The sequence below is a fragment of the Dasypus novemcinctus genome, chromosome 19 (assembly GCF_030445035.2).
Source record: "Dasypus novemcinctus isolate mDasNov1 chromosome 19, mDasNov1.1.hap2, whole genome shotgun sequence".
Classification (NCBI taxonomy): domain Eukaryota; kingdom Metazoa; phylum Chordata; class Mammalia; order Cingulata; family Dasypodidae; genus Dasypus; species Dasypus novemcinctus.
The window spans coordinates 81,732,563-81,748,943 of NC_080691.1; the positions used below are offsets into that span (position 1 = coordinate 81,732,563).

The 16,381-nt window shown below is 45.8% G+C and overlaps 1 protein-coding gene and 1 long non-coding RNA gene across 5 annotated transcripts in view; one reads left to right on the forward strand and one right to left on the reverse strand.

Annotated features, from left to right (window-relative positions):
* Positions 1-15,166, reverse strand: part of CHAF1A (chromatin assembly factor 1 subunit A) — a 30,313-nt gene extending 15,147 nt beyond the window's left edge. Inside the window, exons 1-6 of one of the 4 annotated variants that reach the window (XM_004464207.4) lie at positions 15,046-15,166; positions 12,584-12,634; positions 10,352-11,220; positions 3,255-3,311; positions 686-915; positions 299-359 (exon numbers count right to left, since the gene is read on the reverse strand). In XM_004464207.4, the coding sequence (XP_004464264.1) occupies positions 299-359; positions 686-915; positions 3,255-3,311; positions 10,352-11,220; positions 12,584-12,634; positions 15,046-15,097 (1,320 nt within the window). In that variant the 5' untranslated portion in view covers positions 15,098-15,166. Of the gene's footprint in view, positions 1-298; positions 360-685; positions 916-3,254; positions 3,312-10,351; positions 11,221-12,583; positions 12,635-14,411; positions 14,877-15,045 lie in introns of those variants that run through there. The other 3 variants (XM_058282067.2, XM_058282069.2, XM_058282068.2) reach the window with 3 other exon arrangements.
* LOC111765529 (uncharacterized) lies at positions 17-12,684 on the forward strand. The gene is made up of 4 exons (XR_002797842.3): positions 17-250; positions 353-470; positions 559-2,133; positions 12,470-12,684. It is a non-coding gene; the product is annotated as an uncharacterized lncRNA (long non-coding RNA).
* Positions 15,167-16,381: the final 1,215 nt, after the last annotated feature.

Consider the following 16,381-nt stretch of genomic DNA (forward strand, 5'->3'; position numbering starts at 1 on the left):
TTGATTTTGGCTTTAAAAAACCTATTGACCAGCAACTGAGTCCCAGCCCTTCTCAAACGTCAGGGCTTTTCTTGGTGGATGTGGAGCTGGCAGGCACGAGCGCGGCCGGCAGGGACAAAAAGCGACACAACCGCCCAGCTCCACACGCACACACACCGGTCCCTGCGGGGCCAAGACCTAAGGAACGCAGGCAGCAAATTCAGGCAAAACCCCCAAGTTTACGACAAACCCGGGATCTGTATGCTGAAAGGTCAAAATCAAATAGACTGGAATGTTGACGTTCTGTGAGAATATTTACCTTTTCTTCTTCTTTTAACCGTTTCTCCTCTTCTTTTTTCCTTTTCTCCTCCAGTTTAGCCCTGTGAAACAGGAAATTAAATTTTGGCCAATCAATACAGACTCTTCAGAGACAAACTACCTTCCTGAGACGAGAACCCCCGAGCTGGTGCGAAGTCTGAAGAAGCATCACAGTAAGACAGAGGCAAGAGGCTCGGCATGGGGGTGGGGGCTGGGGATGGTGGCAGAGCCCGACACTTCTTTCCATCCCTTTCACCTCAGGGACTTGGCCTATAACCCACACAGAAGGAGGAGAAAGGAATTAAACACTATAGCCACAGACATGTCAAAATGGCCGGCTCCAGGAGCTAACAACGGAGAGATGAGAGCTACAATGAAAGACGCTTACTCCAAAGCTTCCTGTCTCTCCTTGCGCCTCTCCTCCTTTAGCCTCTGCTTCTCGGCCTTCTCCTTTTCATCTTTCTCCCTTTTCTCTCGCCTTTCCTTTTCTTTCAGTTCCTTCTCTTCTTCTTTCTTCCTTTTGGCCTCTTCCTTGGCCCGTTTGGCCTCTTCTTTGAGCTTCTCCTTTACTTCTTTTTCTGCTTGTAACTTTAATTGTTTGCCCAAACGCTCTTTCTCCTACAGCCAAAAGACAATTCAACAGATGTATTCCCTGCAGATCTCCCAGGAAGGGTCAGGTTAGAACCCTGAGGAGACTGTGTTTAAATAGAAGGGAGAGAAATAAGGAACCAGCTACAAGAGAGCCTTTAAGTTAAATGTCCTCATACGTTTCCATTTTTTAATCCATTACAAAGATTTCCTTCTGTTATGGGAAAAATGGTGAGGATTAGCTGTTTGCCACAGTACCTCATGGGCAATTCAAAATAAGATCCATCTAAAATAATATACCTTTAGACACAGGGTAAAGTTTTTCCTATTAAGTTTGAACTGTGTTCGTTTAAGCAGAAAGTTATGGTAAAACAAATAAGCAAAAACACCCACAGATTTTGCCTCCCCTACCTTTAAAACAAAAACATTTTTCTCCCTCACAAAATATACCAGATTACAGGATTTATTTCTTTCAAAATGAAAGAGTGGGGTGAGGCAAGGACAAGGAATCAGCTGGGTAAGTTTTTAAAACAGTAGAGAATATGTGAGAAAACATTTGAAAAATAAGAACAAAAAAACAGTGAAAATTTTCTTTAAAACCGTTTCTCAGGATCTGGGGGAAATAAATGTTAAGTACTTAAGAAAGGACAAGAGTGATCTCTCTTACTATAGCACTATCATTTCATTTCTGTCAGTAAAAACAACTGGTTTCTTCTATACTCTTTAGTCAGAACCTTTTACTTTGTCACATCAGTTCCTCATTCCAAAGAACTGGTGCACTGAGTGCATCTGAAACCAGTTCAGCTCCTGACAGAAAGGAGGGCCACCTTTAACACACTCCAGGAGATTCTCGCAGGACTGTCGCCCACCAGCCGTGGGTTTCCCAACTGTCGAGAACATGGCAAATCAGTTTTCAGTCTGGGCATATGAGGGAGAACATTCTAAACTTCCCAAGTAATCCTCAACAGCTTGAACAAAAGCCACTGGGACATGCTTTAAAAAGATCTGCGTATCCATGTCTTGCCACATATCCTCCACACTTTCATCTGACATGCAGGGTATTTGGCGGAGGCGACTGGGCTAATGATGAGACCCCCAGACAGGAGGATGGCAGGAAGGAGTCTCTTTCCCTGTTGTTAAATAGTAAGAAAACAGATGACTTCTAGAATCACGGAAAACCTTCACCAGCCACACTTGAGTTTTTTCTCGTGTGCCGGGCCCAACTTGGAAATCCCAATGAGGAATGAGGTAAGTGCAAATAAAAAAAAATAAAAAGCCATTAAAATCTGACATGCAAAAATTGAGTGCAGCCATGAAAAGGTCCAGAAACTTCCTGGTGAATACACAGGCAACTGTCATGGGGACCTCTTCTGTGCGCTAGCACAGGGTGGAGGAGCCCAATGGCCTTCTCGGCTCTCTATGGCCAAAGAAGGCTCCCACACGTTGTGGGAAATGTGGGGACCCCCAGATAACTGAATGCAATCCTCTTCAGGGAACTGCCGAACCATCATCACTGCCTAGTGCAGGGGCCATTAGACTGTGGGAGCACTTGGGAATGAGTGAAACTTAAATTCATCCGCAGAGGGTAGGGATGCAAGGAAAGGCCGTGGGTTTTTTGGAAGGCAATTTTAGGCTACACCAGGAAGCACAACTATTACAGTTGTCTGTATATTGAAGTACTAATAATAGGGGAGCAGATGTGGCTCAAGCACTTGAGCTCCTGCTTCCCACATGGGAAGTCCCCAGTTCAGTCCCCTGTGCCTTTTGAAAACAAAAAAACAAAAAAACAAACAACAAGCAAACAAATGAAAAAACCAACTCAGGAGAGCCCATGTGGCTCAGTGGTTGAGCCCGCTGTTCGCCACATATGAGGTCCCGGGTTAACCCCTGGCCCTGGTACCTCACTGTTACTACCATTTAGCTATTTTACATATGCCACATTTCAGAGAAATGTGTGAAAGACTGTAAATTTTATGTGGTCAATCTATCAGTGTTACATATTGCCTTTTTCCCCATTCCTTTTCAAATGTGGAAAGTTTTTCTGCATGCCTTGTGCTAATGAACTGCTTATTTGTTTTAAAAAAATAACTATTAAATATCTTTTCCAGCAAAAAAGAAAAAAGAAAAACAAATAATAAAAACTTAGAAAAGACTGCACAGAAAACCTTAGGATTTAGCAAAGCTAAAAATGATGCAGTCCACAAGCCGTGAGGCCCAATTATGTGACAGGAAGCAAGAATCAAAATGATGGTCAGAATAAGCAGGGCAAAGGGTAAAAACTGGGCCAAAGGAAGCACAAAGGGTCTTGCTCACTATTTACTGCAAAAAGCACAGCAGGTTAATTTTCTATTTCAGGGAAAATGTCTTACTCTTTGAAGTTTCAACTTGTTCTTCTCTGTAGAACCTTTGACGACTTTCTTAGTTATCTGAAATTAGAGACATATACCTTTAAACATGGACCTTCCAATCACTTTAACATGCTAACTATATCACACATTTCTTAGGGGAGGGGAAGGAGGAAATAACTGACCCAGACTATTAACTTCTTTACAAAACAAGAAAAACACAAACAAACAATGAACACTTTTACATTGACTGGGTTCCACAAAGAGAAACAAAGGATCCTGGTGGGATCACAAACTCCAAAGAGGTGCTCCCCTATGTAACTGGGGAGGAAAGCGGGGACCATGGAGGCAGATAACGCAATGAAGTGGGCCACACTCAAAGACAAGGGAAGCTTGAAAAGAACAGCCTTGTACCGCCAAGCCCCAGGGCACCTGCCCTGGCACCGCTAGAGATTTTTCCCAAGAAAAGCTGATATTGGGAATTCTAGGTTGATTTTTTTTAGGTAACTTTAAAAAAAAGAGTTAACAGTGTGAAAACAAATACAGTGTAACACAAATCACATGTCTACATGTCACATTTCCTGGGGGCCACTAACTTGTACTCTATGCCTAGTACAATGCTGCTTCTTTGAGTGAAAGCTCAGTTTGCCAGAAGGAGCAGTCTGGTCTAGAACCCCTATATTCTAGAACACAATGGTGTTTATTGTCCAGCTTCAAACTGAACTCAAACTATAAGGAATTATCAAGTTAAGAGTGAAACTTAGACGTACAGGTAAAGTTACCCCCTCTGGCTAGACGGTCCTAGTTAGAAATGATGAACAGGGAGTTCAGACTCTTGCTACTGGCCTAAGCCATCTCTGGAGCAGGGAATGCTGGTAACCAAACTATAAGACTAAAGAGCAATGGGAAGAAGGAGCTAAGGCTGGCAAGAAATGACTCTGCAGGTTCATTTTAGCTTTGTCGAAGCAGTAAAGAACGAGATTCAAGTTGCAATGAAAAACTAAAAGGCCATTTCTCTGAAAATGGTCTGATGAGAACTCTATTTTCTGCATGATTTTTCTGAAACCGTCAACTGCTCTAAATTTTTTTTAATCTGGTGCTTAGATTTCAAAAACTATGATGATTAAATAATCAGTGGGGGAAGTGGCTGTGGCTCAAGCAGTTGGGCTCCCATCTACCTATGGGAGGCCCTGGGTTTGCATCCCGGGGCCTCCTTGTGAAGGCAGGCTGGCCCACCTACTGCGGAGAGCTGACACAGCAAGATGACAGATGCAACAAAGGGAGGACAAGCAGACACAGAAAAAACACTCAGCGAATGGACACAGAAACAGACAGCAAAAACAAGTCGTGGCGGGGGGGAGGGGCGTGCGTGTGGGAAATAAATAAATAAATAGATCTAAAAAAAAAAAAATTCAGTGGCAATTATTTTTTAAAAATGGCCTGGCATGTCCATGAAACTAACAGTGACTTCTTCATCTGGGAAAGCCTCTTCTTAAAGAATAAAATTTACAGGTTAATAAGCTCAAGAAGACATCCTTCTCACTTGGGACCCACAAAATTCCTCTTGGACTAAACGTTTCCTTTAGGAAGGAGCCACGTGCAGGCCTAGGAAAGCCATGCTTTTCAGCGCTGGCTTGGAAGCTCATCTGCCCAATGTGATCAGGCCTTAGTTTTCAATCTTGTCTCCAACACTGAGAGTGCACCGACAGAAGTGCCGGTGACCAAAGCAGCCTTACCAAACGCCTCAAAAAAAGCATCTGCTCCTCCAGAACCAACTTTCCCTGCCAAGTCTGTGGACTCCACCCGCTTGTGAAAGTATGAGAGCGTTTTGGGGAAAAAATGTTGAGTCTTGTCCATACTTGTTCTTGAACTTCAGCTGCAAAATCTGCTGCCTTCTACCATGTGAGTTCAGGAATAACATAGTTGACATGATTATCAAGACCCAGCTCAGTAACAGACAATAACCAGAAAAAATGCCATTTAATTTAATACCAGTACCTCTACAGCTTTACTAAACATTCAGATGGACCTTACTAGTCTGATATAATTTTATCTTCTTGAAATTCGGCCCAAGCATTTATTGAACTATCTCTCAAAATTACATGCCATAATGCCACATTTTACCGATATGGAGCTCTGCCAAATGGCAACCTCATCTGCCAAAGACATGACCAAGGACCTCAAAAGGAGCTGAAAAATAAAAACCAGGGGAACACAGAGACAGCAGCAGCTGAGAAGGAGCCAAAACCCAAAAAGCTGAAGGTGGAGGCACACTCATTCCTTTTGGAACGGAAATCCTCTTCTGGGACCTCTGCTGTATAGGACAAGGATGTCCATCCTAAGTATTTAAGTATTCTCTGAAACCAAATGACCAAATCTCAGTGGAAGGCAACACAAGGAACCCAATTTAAAGCCATATCATGAAGACTAACTGAAGAAACTGTAGTTTTAACTTGGAGAAAGAGAATCAAAATGAACAAGATGGCACTCTTCATTTGAAAGGCTTCCTGCATGCGGAAGTGAGAATAGTTTTATTGATTTATTTGTAAAACTTCAAGGATAGAAGAACCAAAGAGGAAAGACGCAGGCTGAATCATTTTACCTCAATAAAGGAAAATCTTTCTACTCGTAAAAAAAAACAAAACGCAAAAATAGAATCAGCTTGTTTTAGAAGTAGTGAGGTGCTTTTCCCAGGCAGCCGGATCACCGGCTCTCGGTAGGACTGTGGCAGGTGAGAAGAGGCGCTCTCCCTCACTAGGCTGAGGGCCTTCAGGATTCATTCTGTTACTCTGTGTCTGTGTATATTTATTGAAAAGAATTTATTAAGGATAAGAGTTTATTTCAAAAAGACAACTGGGTTGGCAGATGTATTCTATTTTTTTTATCAGCTGGTCAACAAACATGAAGCTATTAGGTAGGAGAGGGGAACAACTACCCCAAGTAGTCGAGACAGATTTAATGCAAAGGCGTTGCATGGCAATGCCTGCACTCTACTCAGGTGAATTCTCTCTGAGGCGATACACTCTGATTTTATACATCAGGATATCTAACTTCTAAGCCCACCGAAGACAAGCAGCAGCGAACGAGGTGCGCAAGGGGCTGCTGAGGGAAGGCCTGGCAACAGCAGCTAAAAGTCTCAGAGCAGGGAAGAGAAGGCAGCAGGGAAGAGAGGACCCCGAGTCGGTCCAACCTCACGGAGTGCACACTGGCAAAAATCAACGTATGCACTCCCAGGAGGGAGCCACCAATTCCATTCGCACAACAGCCCACGGGGGAAATACCAGGGTGCTTATTACCAGTGTTGTTCTGTAAAGGCCAAACACCAGAAACAGCAGAAATCTCCATTAAGAAATTGGTGGTATAGACTGCAGTATAGCCACCAGAGAAGCACAGTAACAGCAGTCAAGAGGTGGATCTCTCCATCCAACATAAAAACTATCCAGGACACCCTTGAGTGATAAGGAACGTATTTACCATGTGTCTCTTGTGTAAGAGAACCAACAGCACACCACAGAAAAATACAAGCCGATACTAATGACAACCGGGTGGGGGCAATGAGAGAGGAAGCCGAAAGGGGGCTATAATGTTTCGATGATTATTCTTTTGGAGGTACCGGGGGACAGGGATTGAACCTGGGACCTCGTATGTGGGAAGCTGGCTCTCAGCCACTCAGGTACATTGGCTTCCCTGAGTTGGTTTTCTCTTTTTCGTTTTGTTGTTTTTTCCGGAGGCACCGGTTTCCGAGCCCAGGACCTCCTATGTGGGAGGTGGGCACTCAACCACGTGAGCCACATCCGCTCCCAACAATTTTTTTTTTTAAACAGTTTTGATTATTTTTTCAAATAGAGAGAACGTAATGTCTGTATGGGATCATGTGGTCATGAGGCAAACCAAGTATTCCAGTAACGCATCTATCATAATAGGCATTTATGGAATAATAACCTTGAATCATCAATAAAACATACTAAATTACATGTCTAACTGCAAATAAATTTGAGAAATGTTTCTAACCTAAGAGGTAAAAAGCTCTAATGCTAAAAAGAAACTCTTCAGAAGAGCTATTCAAGACCTTGGGATTACCTAAAAATATGTTCCTAAATCACTATTTTTCCAAGTGAGATTCTCCTGATCCCCTGGAACACTTTTTTTTTCCTTTAATGAAACTCTCCCAGGCTACATCAGAATCCCTGGGAGGGACCTCGGGATCTGCATCTTAAGCTTCCTGGGAGGTGATGAAGTCTACAAAATAGAGGACTAATAAATGCCTGGGGTTCCAAATGGAGGAGGTTTTACTGTCTGAGCTCAAGTGCCAACAGACCTCAATAAAATTTAAAAACACACACACACACAAATTACAAAATAATATCAAACAGTCTATAACCTTCCAAGTCTCTACCAGTCTGGAAGTGGGGAAGGGAAATGGAAAATAAACATATTTACCAAAGGAACAGAGGCCAGGAAACACAAGCCCCATGGCAGGAAAAGGTGAGACTAAGGTACCAATTATAAAACAGACAGACCAGGAAGTGCAGCATTCCTAAGAGGTAAGGACAGAAACCAGGAAGATGCGTATGTATGGGTAGAGGCAGGAAGCACCTCTTGAACACTAGCAAAAACGAATCTCTCCCAGCTGGGCTTGCAGGCGGGTCTTGCCAGAACCCAGGGGCCTCCTGATAACTATCTGGCTCTTCTATCTTTGGTGTCACCAACGTCAGGAGACTCTACTTCCATTCTTGTAATGGACAGACTGTGCCCATCAGACTATGTCTGCTGTGGGTGGCTGTGGCAATTTTTGCTGCAGATTTTGGGGCAGCCTGAAGCCTTTACCACTTGCGGTGCAAATTATTTGAAAAGATGAGCAATGACACTGTCTTCAGTGGCATCAGAGAACAGTCTGAGAAGCTTCAAGCCTGTGTTCAGAATAGACCCAGGATCTTAGATGCAGGAATTCTAAAATTTAGCATGCTTGATCTCCTTGCTCCATTGTTTTCAAAGAGTTTGGGCAGTGACAAAAATAAAATTGCTTATTCCAATTCACAACTACGTGGCTTCCCAGTGTACTCAGCTATGGACATAAAAAGAAACTGATGGGCCTTACCTTGGAACTTATGCTCCCTAGTGTGACAGAGTTGGACTCACTTGTAGTTTCCCAACACATGGCTCTTCTGCCCCTTCTATTGGAACCTATAGTTAGTACTACTATACTTAAGTCTCTGGGACATATATTTACAAAGTATAGTGTCCAAGAGACTTAAATCTTTGGTCCATCCAAGCGCCAGTTGGGTCCTGAATCTCAGCAGTTGCAGCACCTACTCTCCAGTTCATTGGACTCACCCAGGACAACTAACAAAGAGATGATGATGGACAAAGAATAGTGTCCACAACTGTAAGCAAGACAGTTCCATCCATCTGCCCTAGGGATCTAAGCCCCCTCTCAATTAGAGGCAGAGCGGTCATCACCATCCCAAAATACTCAAGATTGAGGAATGAGCGAAGGACTTAAGTAGATTTACTATTATTCTACTATAGACTTATTGTTATTCTAGCAATGGAAGAACTTTTACCATTGATGTGAAGGCAGTGGCCACTGGAGGTTGAATAGAGGGAGAGGGAAAAACAGGTATAATACAGGGGCATTTTCGGGACATTGGAATTGTCCTGCACAACATTGCAATGATGGATACAGGCCATTATATCTTTTGTCATAACTTACAAAATTGCACTAGACAGAGTATTAACTACTATAATGTAAACTATAATCCCCCATTAGTGGCAATGTTTCAATATGTGTTCATCAATTGTAACAAATGAAGGATGTTGTTAATGTGGGGAAGTGTGGGAGGGGGAGGAAGTGGGGCTTATGGGAATCCCCTACATTTTTATGTAACATTTAGGTAATCTAAAGTTTCTTTTAAATAAATACATTTTTAAAAAACTGAAAATTAAGCTGCTATGAAGAATGGAAACATCTGTATCCATCCTCTTCTCAGTACAGCAACTGGCTCTATTACATTATGTGACAAAGTTCTACAAAGCAGAAACAGTAGCCTGGAAGGGATTCAAGCACTGAATTTACAGAAGATGGCTGACAGCAAGAAATTAAAACTGATTTTGAGAGTCTGACTAACAGCTGAAGTAGAAGATTAAAAATGTATATTCCAGCCTGTCACATTTAGAAGCTTTGAAGGAAAAAAAGACTGCTCCGTTCTTGATCGCCATTTTGCCAACCTAAGGAGATAAGTCTTTTTTTCCCTTTCTCCTATTCTCCTCAGGAGATGAAAAGAAAGACAAAAATGGAGTCACCTGGAAAGACAAAGTGAAATAGTCCCTTAAGAAACCAAATTCAGAACATTATCGAGATTGAGGTTTCATGGCATGGCCAGATGAAGCAGGCATCACAGAGATTAAATGGTCCAATCTCCATGCTGCAAAACCCAAAACAAAAGAAGGTGGTTAAATGCATGAGAACAGAGACACCTGCCATTTTGGGGGTCAGGAATCAGTAATAGAAGCGGACATTTCAAAAGTGGTCCTTCTGAGATCCTTAGGATGACGCCGCGTTCCTCACCCTTCCATCCTTGGCACTCTGGGCGAGTCCTAAATATGGGCAGCCACGCTTATAAGAGCTGACTCTACAGAATTCCCCGTTTTATTCTTCCTGCTGGCACCACTGCTTAGCAACTTGTCACCAACACTCCTACAAGTCTGTGTTGCAACAGGAAGGAATGAAGGAAGCTGAAGCTAAAATCTGAAAGGAGGGGCCAGAGGTGTCTGTTCACACTCATGAGTCACTAAAATGACTGAGTTGGCTGTAACATTCTTTAGGTGTGAACGAGAGCCACCACAGTGGCAGTGCATCATTCATGGAAGACACTCGACAACGCTGTCGGTGAATCAGGTTACTAGCACGTCACAAGGCACACATAAGTGAACAAGAACCGGTTTCTAACAGTGGAAAGAATTCCTCATTGGAAGTCACGGGACCTGGCTTCTGGTCCCACCGATTCAGTCACTAACCCTCTGGGGGACGTGGTATGTCTACCTGAAAAGTGAGGGGGCAGTTGAAAGCACTCCAGGACCCATCAGCACCGACGTGCTGGGATTCTGTGGGAAATACTCACCCTGTGAATGGGTGTGGAGGTAGGAAAGGGGCTGACACTGCTGTGCTGCTTTTCGGGAGCAGACTGTCCCTCAGGAGAACTGGTAGGCGAGGAAGTGCTCAGAGACAAAGGGCTAAGAACAGAGTCTTCTTCGGGACAGGACTCCGGCACCTCACCCTCTGAGGTCACGCTCTTCTCTAAAGACGTTGTTTGAGGAGACTGGGCTCTTGGCGGTCTCAGGGCCAGAATATCCCGCAAGACCACTACGGGCACCTTCCCCTTAACCAGGATGCCCCCAGCGTCATTCCACCCGTCCCGTCCCTGCTCGGAGTCAGTTCGCTGACCACCTGTCAGTCCGGGGCAGCTTTCCGGCAAGCCTTTCTGCAAGTCTCCACTCCTCTCGGTGCCTCCAGAGCCAGCTGTCTCCTCTGTCTGGCATGGAATGTCTGAAAGGGTCTCTTCTGGAAATGCCAACTTGCTGTTGTTCTGATGGGCCTCCAAAAGACCCCTCTGATCCTCGTCTTCTTCTCTGACCCCATTAATAGCCTCCCTGGAGGGAGAGACTCCGGAAATTAGTTCATTGTGGTCCATGGTACTTCCCGGTTGGTCACTGGAGTCCTCAGTCAAATCAATTATGACTGCGGTCTTGCTAATATTGGCTCTGACTCGTGTTCTTAAAAAATTATCTAAGGGACCCTTTCCATTCACAAGTTTGGGTCTAAATTCTACATCAGAACCCAAATGACAGTCGTTCTCCAAGTTGTCCAAACTGATTTCTAAATCGGGGACTTTATTTTGTACAGAAGAACTCTGAGAACTTTTCACATCATCCAAACTGTCGTCAGTTTTCTCCTTTGGGGCAAGATTCAAGCGCTTGAAAGGCAGACGGGCTGGAACAAAGGTAGAAGGAGACCATCTTTTTAGTGACAGTGTAAAGATGTGAACAAAAGCTATAACAATGTTCCCAATGCTTGAAAATTATCGACCTTGTTGGGCATGGGGGGGTGTTAAAATGTGAAAAGAGGCTTTCTCGTTCCATACTTTCCCAACACCCTAACTAAAAAAAAAAAAATCTGACAATACCCTAAGCAGGGATGTTGTCAATTTCAAAAGCGACATTGTCTGATCTGTTCGAGACCCAGTTCGAATTACAAAATTATTTCTGATGGGTGAAAATCCCATTTTAAGACAAGTCTGCATCTGTCTCTGAAGAGCAAAATACAGAAACCCATTCCCGGAAAGATGTCTCTGCTCTCAGCATCCCAGGCTGTTAGCTGCTTACAGCAGGAACGCAGTGACTATGCAAAAAGCCAGAGTTGCCAACCAAACCATTACTTTCCCTTGGCCTGCCAGGCTTCAATCTGCTTGTAAAGGATACACAGGGTAATGAGGAAACTCAGATGAGTAAGCGTCTCAAGTGGCCCATGTCTACTTAAATGCCTGTTTCTTCATTAATTTTTTTTTCATAGACCAAACAAACCTATTCTTGATCATTTATGCTTTGCCAGCTCCTACGACAGTGATGCCCTCAGATTCTTTGGTTGGCTCCTAGGCCTAAACGAGGGTTTTACCCTTAACATGATTCCCACCCACACCCCAAACCTGCTGCCAACCATCACACAGGCAAACTGCTGAGAGGGTTGTGGGGGGGGACAACACCAGATAACCAAGTTTTAAAAATCAGGAAACCACAGTTTAAAAAAAAGCCAAAACAATCCTGTCACTAAGCTGGCCTAACAGTAAATGCACTCCCTCTTTTACACTAAAGGATTTGGGGGCATTTATCCTCCCGAAGAGAAGTTCCCAACCACAGGCAATCCTGCACACATATACACACCCCTCCAAAGGGACATCCGCCATGTCTGGAGACATTTTTGGCTGTTCTGACTTGTGGTGGTGGCTACTGGAACCTGGGAGGTGGAGGCCAGGGATGCTGCTAACCCCCTGTAGTATGCGGGATGGGCCTGCATGACAAGGAATTAACTGGCCCAAAATGCCTCTACTACCGAGGTGGAGAAACCCTGGTGTGGAAGCAGGCACCTCTGGTTTTGCTGCTGGGTGCCCAAGGGAATCTCAGTGTAAGGAAATGACTTCCCAACTTTCTCTTCTGAGGAGTTACTGTTTTTCTCTCCTCTCCAGGTCCCTCTGCTGAGGATCCCAATGGACGGCCATTGTCCAAGGGGAATTGAAACATGATTGAAAATATGATGAAAGATATAAATGGACAACTGTTCAACCCATTCCCAAAGTTACCTTGTTTTAACTTCTTGACTGGAAAAGCTTGTCTGTCTTTGCAATCCATGGCTGTGGATAAAAGTGTCAAAGAATAAGGTATTAAATGTTGGAAATAATCATATCAAACACATATGCAGAACTTATTTGTGTACAAAGCAATGGGGGCCATTTGGCACAAAAGACATTTTTGGTTGTCAGGACTGGGGATGGGGGTGGGTGCTACTGGCATGGAGCAGGGAGGGGTCAGGGATGCTGCTAAATATCCCATAGGACACAAATGACCCAGCCCTGAAGGGGAGCAGTGCCTGGGCTGAGAAACCCTGCCCTGGAGACCATCACATCCTGTTTTACTTTCCTCATGGCACCCATGCTTCTGAAACTGGTGTGTTTATGAAATCTCCATCAATAGAAGCTTTTCTGTGGCAGCGAAGAGACTTGTTCCTCACTGAATCTACAGCACTGAACTCAGGGAGTGGCACGTGGTAGGAAGTCAATGAATACAGTTGCAAGAACAGCAAAAAGTTGAGTGGGCCAAAGAGCAGGTAAAAGAAAGCCTTGTATTAGCCATCTCATCATTAGTACGACCTCCAAAACATCCTCTTCCTATCCATACCCCCGCCGCACCCCCCACACAAATTTGTAGAATTAGAATAAGGCTCACTTTCTTTTTAAAGAGTTTATGAAGTTAATACAATTCAAAGTACGGTGAACTTGTCAGGCAGGAGCTGAAATATGGGAGAATGTTTTCCTGTGCCAAAAAAATTTCAAGGAAAGCATCTAATAATATCAGGGCTGATGCATAAGGAACCATAAATAGGACCAAGTCTTCGGATAAGTAACTTTAAATGAACCAGTTTAGAAGTATGCACCTGCTAGGAAACCTGGCCTGGAAAAATCTGATTTATTCTGGGTAACTACATATGGTTTTGCAAAAGATACACAGAAGTTTAAAGGCAAATTGGGCTTTTCTAAAAAATTTAACTGTCCCTAGATGAAAATGCCCCCTCCCGTGCCCACCCCTGCAAGGCTCAGAGAATAAGAAAAGCTATCCAGAAGATTCACATTTCCCTTCCACCCATTTCCAGGGAATGAAGGCAATACCATCAAGTTGCGAAAATCATGAACTTTTGCCCCTCAGATAATAATTTTCAGCCACTCCAACTTATATTTATTTCCAAGGCCCTGAATCACTAGCTTTGATGCAAGCAGAAAAGAAGCAACAGGGCCCAGAAGCAACTTTTACGTACTTTTATATACATAGCACATAAAAGTTGCCAACTGCTCTTCTTTTTTCTTTTCCCTTGTATCTTCATTTTGAGATTACAACCTTCCTAATCATTTGGTGTTAAAACATCCCTTCCTTTTATAATTGTATGATCATAGTAGGTGTTGCTTTTTTAATTTTTCCTTTAAGGATCCTTAGTCAAATAAAAGTATCACAGCTTCATGACAGTCAACACCCTCCCACACACACACACTTTATAAAAATATTACATCTCTGTGACACTTCAAAGTCTGGAAGCAACTAGAGCACGAGTCCCCACAGCGGGGTGGGGAGGGGATTCTGCCCTCATCGACCCCTCCAAGGGGACATTTGGCAGCAGTGTCTGGAGACGTTTTTGGTTGTCATGCCTTGGGGGGGGCGGGCGCTACTGGCATTGAGAGGATGGGGGCCAGGGATGCTGCAAAACATCCTAGAATGCACGAGATGGTTCCCATACACACACGAAGAATGAGCTGGCCCCAAATGTCAGCAGTGCCCAGGTGGGAAACCCTGGATTAGACTAGTTGGTGGCCCTTCCGGATCTTCATTCATTGAGCCAAAACATATTTATCTGGCACTTACTGTACCTCCGAGAGCTGGAGATCCCATGGGGAGTCAGGCAGGGGAGAGGGGGCAGTCTGGTCTTGCTCGGTACCCCCACTGATGAGGGGACCTGTTATGTGCCAGAAGATGCTGGGAGAAAATACAGGTCTTCAGCCTCCTGGCACTCCCCCCTTCCAGGCCTCTTACCAGGACCTGCCGTGATCTGCAGGCCCAGCTGTTCTGGTCCCTACAGTCCGTGCGGCCTCGGGGCCTCAGTTTCCCCACTCGGCCATCCGGCCGCTGCCCGGTTCAACGTGCTCAGGGGTCGCAAGCGCACTCGGTATACCCCGCAGGGCCGACCCTTTCGCCTCGCCGGGCCTCAGTTTCCCCCCTGGGACTCCACCGACCCGCTGGCCCAGAGGGTCCTTGGAAGGACCAAGTGACTGCAAAAAGCGCCGGAAGAAAATGGTCGCGGCCTCAACAATAACGTCAAGGAGGGCGCCCTCCGGGTCGCAAGGCCGTTCCTCGGGAAGATACCGGCCCCTGCGGCTGACCGCCCGGCGCGGAGCAGCAGGCCCGGGAACCGGAGGCCCGGCAGCCCCCAACCGCCGCCTCGGCCCGCACAGGCCGCGCGCCGCGCCCCCCCTTCCCCTCGGCGCGGGCCCCAACCGACCTGCGGCCGCTCCCCTGGCGCCCGGCGCCCCGCACCCCAGCTCCTCCAGCATCCCCCCGGCGGCGGCTCGAGCTCCCCTCAGGCAGCGGAGGCGGCGGAGGCGCGGGCTCCCCTCAGGCGGCCACTGCTGCTCGCCCTCCCGCCGGCGCCGCTGCTGCCGCGGCCGCCGCGCTCGTATTTGGCGGGAACCGCGGCGACCCCTGCAGCCCGCGCGCCGATTGGGCGAGGCCGCATCACGTGACGGCCCGCCTCGGGAAGAGGGGAGCTCCGGGAGCATCCTCGCGAGAGCCGTTGCTTCCATTCCTCCCAATGCTCCTCTATTGATATTCCCGCGGAGGGGGGGGGACTTCCCCTCGGCGGCCTGTCATTGGCTGGGGGGGGGAGGTGCCCTGCGATTGGAGAGAGGCGGTGTCAAGCTTAGAGCTGGGCGCTGTGATTGGCTGGACGCGTGGGATAGGTTGTTGGAGGAGGGATGGCCAGGCTCTGACGTCATGATTCGCCTGTCTTACGTAAGGCGGTGGGTGACCACCTGAAAGCCCTTGGGCAATTTAGATGAAAAGATTTAAATCGCAGTTTTGGGTTCATCCCAAGTGGACATCAACTGAATATAGCAACAGCAGTTGATTTGATAAATTACTTTTAATATGAGCAATGAACTAACAGCGGAGTAGCGCTTCAGAAGCATTTGCTCTGCAGCAGATATATTTGAGTGAATGAATGAAATGGATGTTCCTGGTTTAATCCTCAGGATTTTTGCACATGCTGTTTCTTCTGCCTAAGGACGCTCTTTTCGCAGCTCTGCGCCTTGCTAATTTCTAGCTAACCTTTTTTTTTTAAGGTAATATTGCTTTTTTTTTAAAGATTTATTTATTTATTTAATCCCCCCCCCCCCCCCCTTGTCTGTTCTCTGTGTCTATTTGCTGACTCTTGTTTCTTTGTCTGCTTCTGTTGTCGTCAGCGGCACGGGAAGTGTGGGCTGCCCCATTCCTGGGCAGGCTGCTCCTTCCTTCACGCTGGGCGCCTCTCCTTGCACGTGGGGCTCCCCTACGCGGGGGACACCCCTGCGTGGCAGGGCACTCCTTGCGCGCATGAGCACTGCGCATGGGCCAGCTGCACACGGGTCAAAGAGGCCCGGGGTTTGAACCGCGGACCTCACATGTGGTGGTCGGACGCCCTAACCACTGGGCCAAATCCGTTTCCCTCTACCTAACCTTCTTTCCTCTTTGACTCCCATCAAGATCAAGCTACTCTTCTTCTCTTTGAAGCAATTACGATTTGTGTCTATTTGACAGCGTATTATTTGACTAATGAATTCATTTCTGTTTTTACTGTTAGC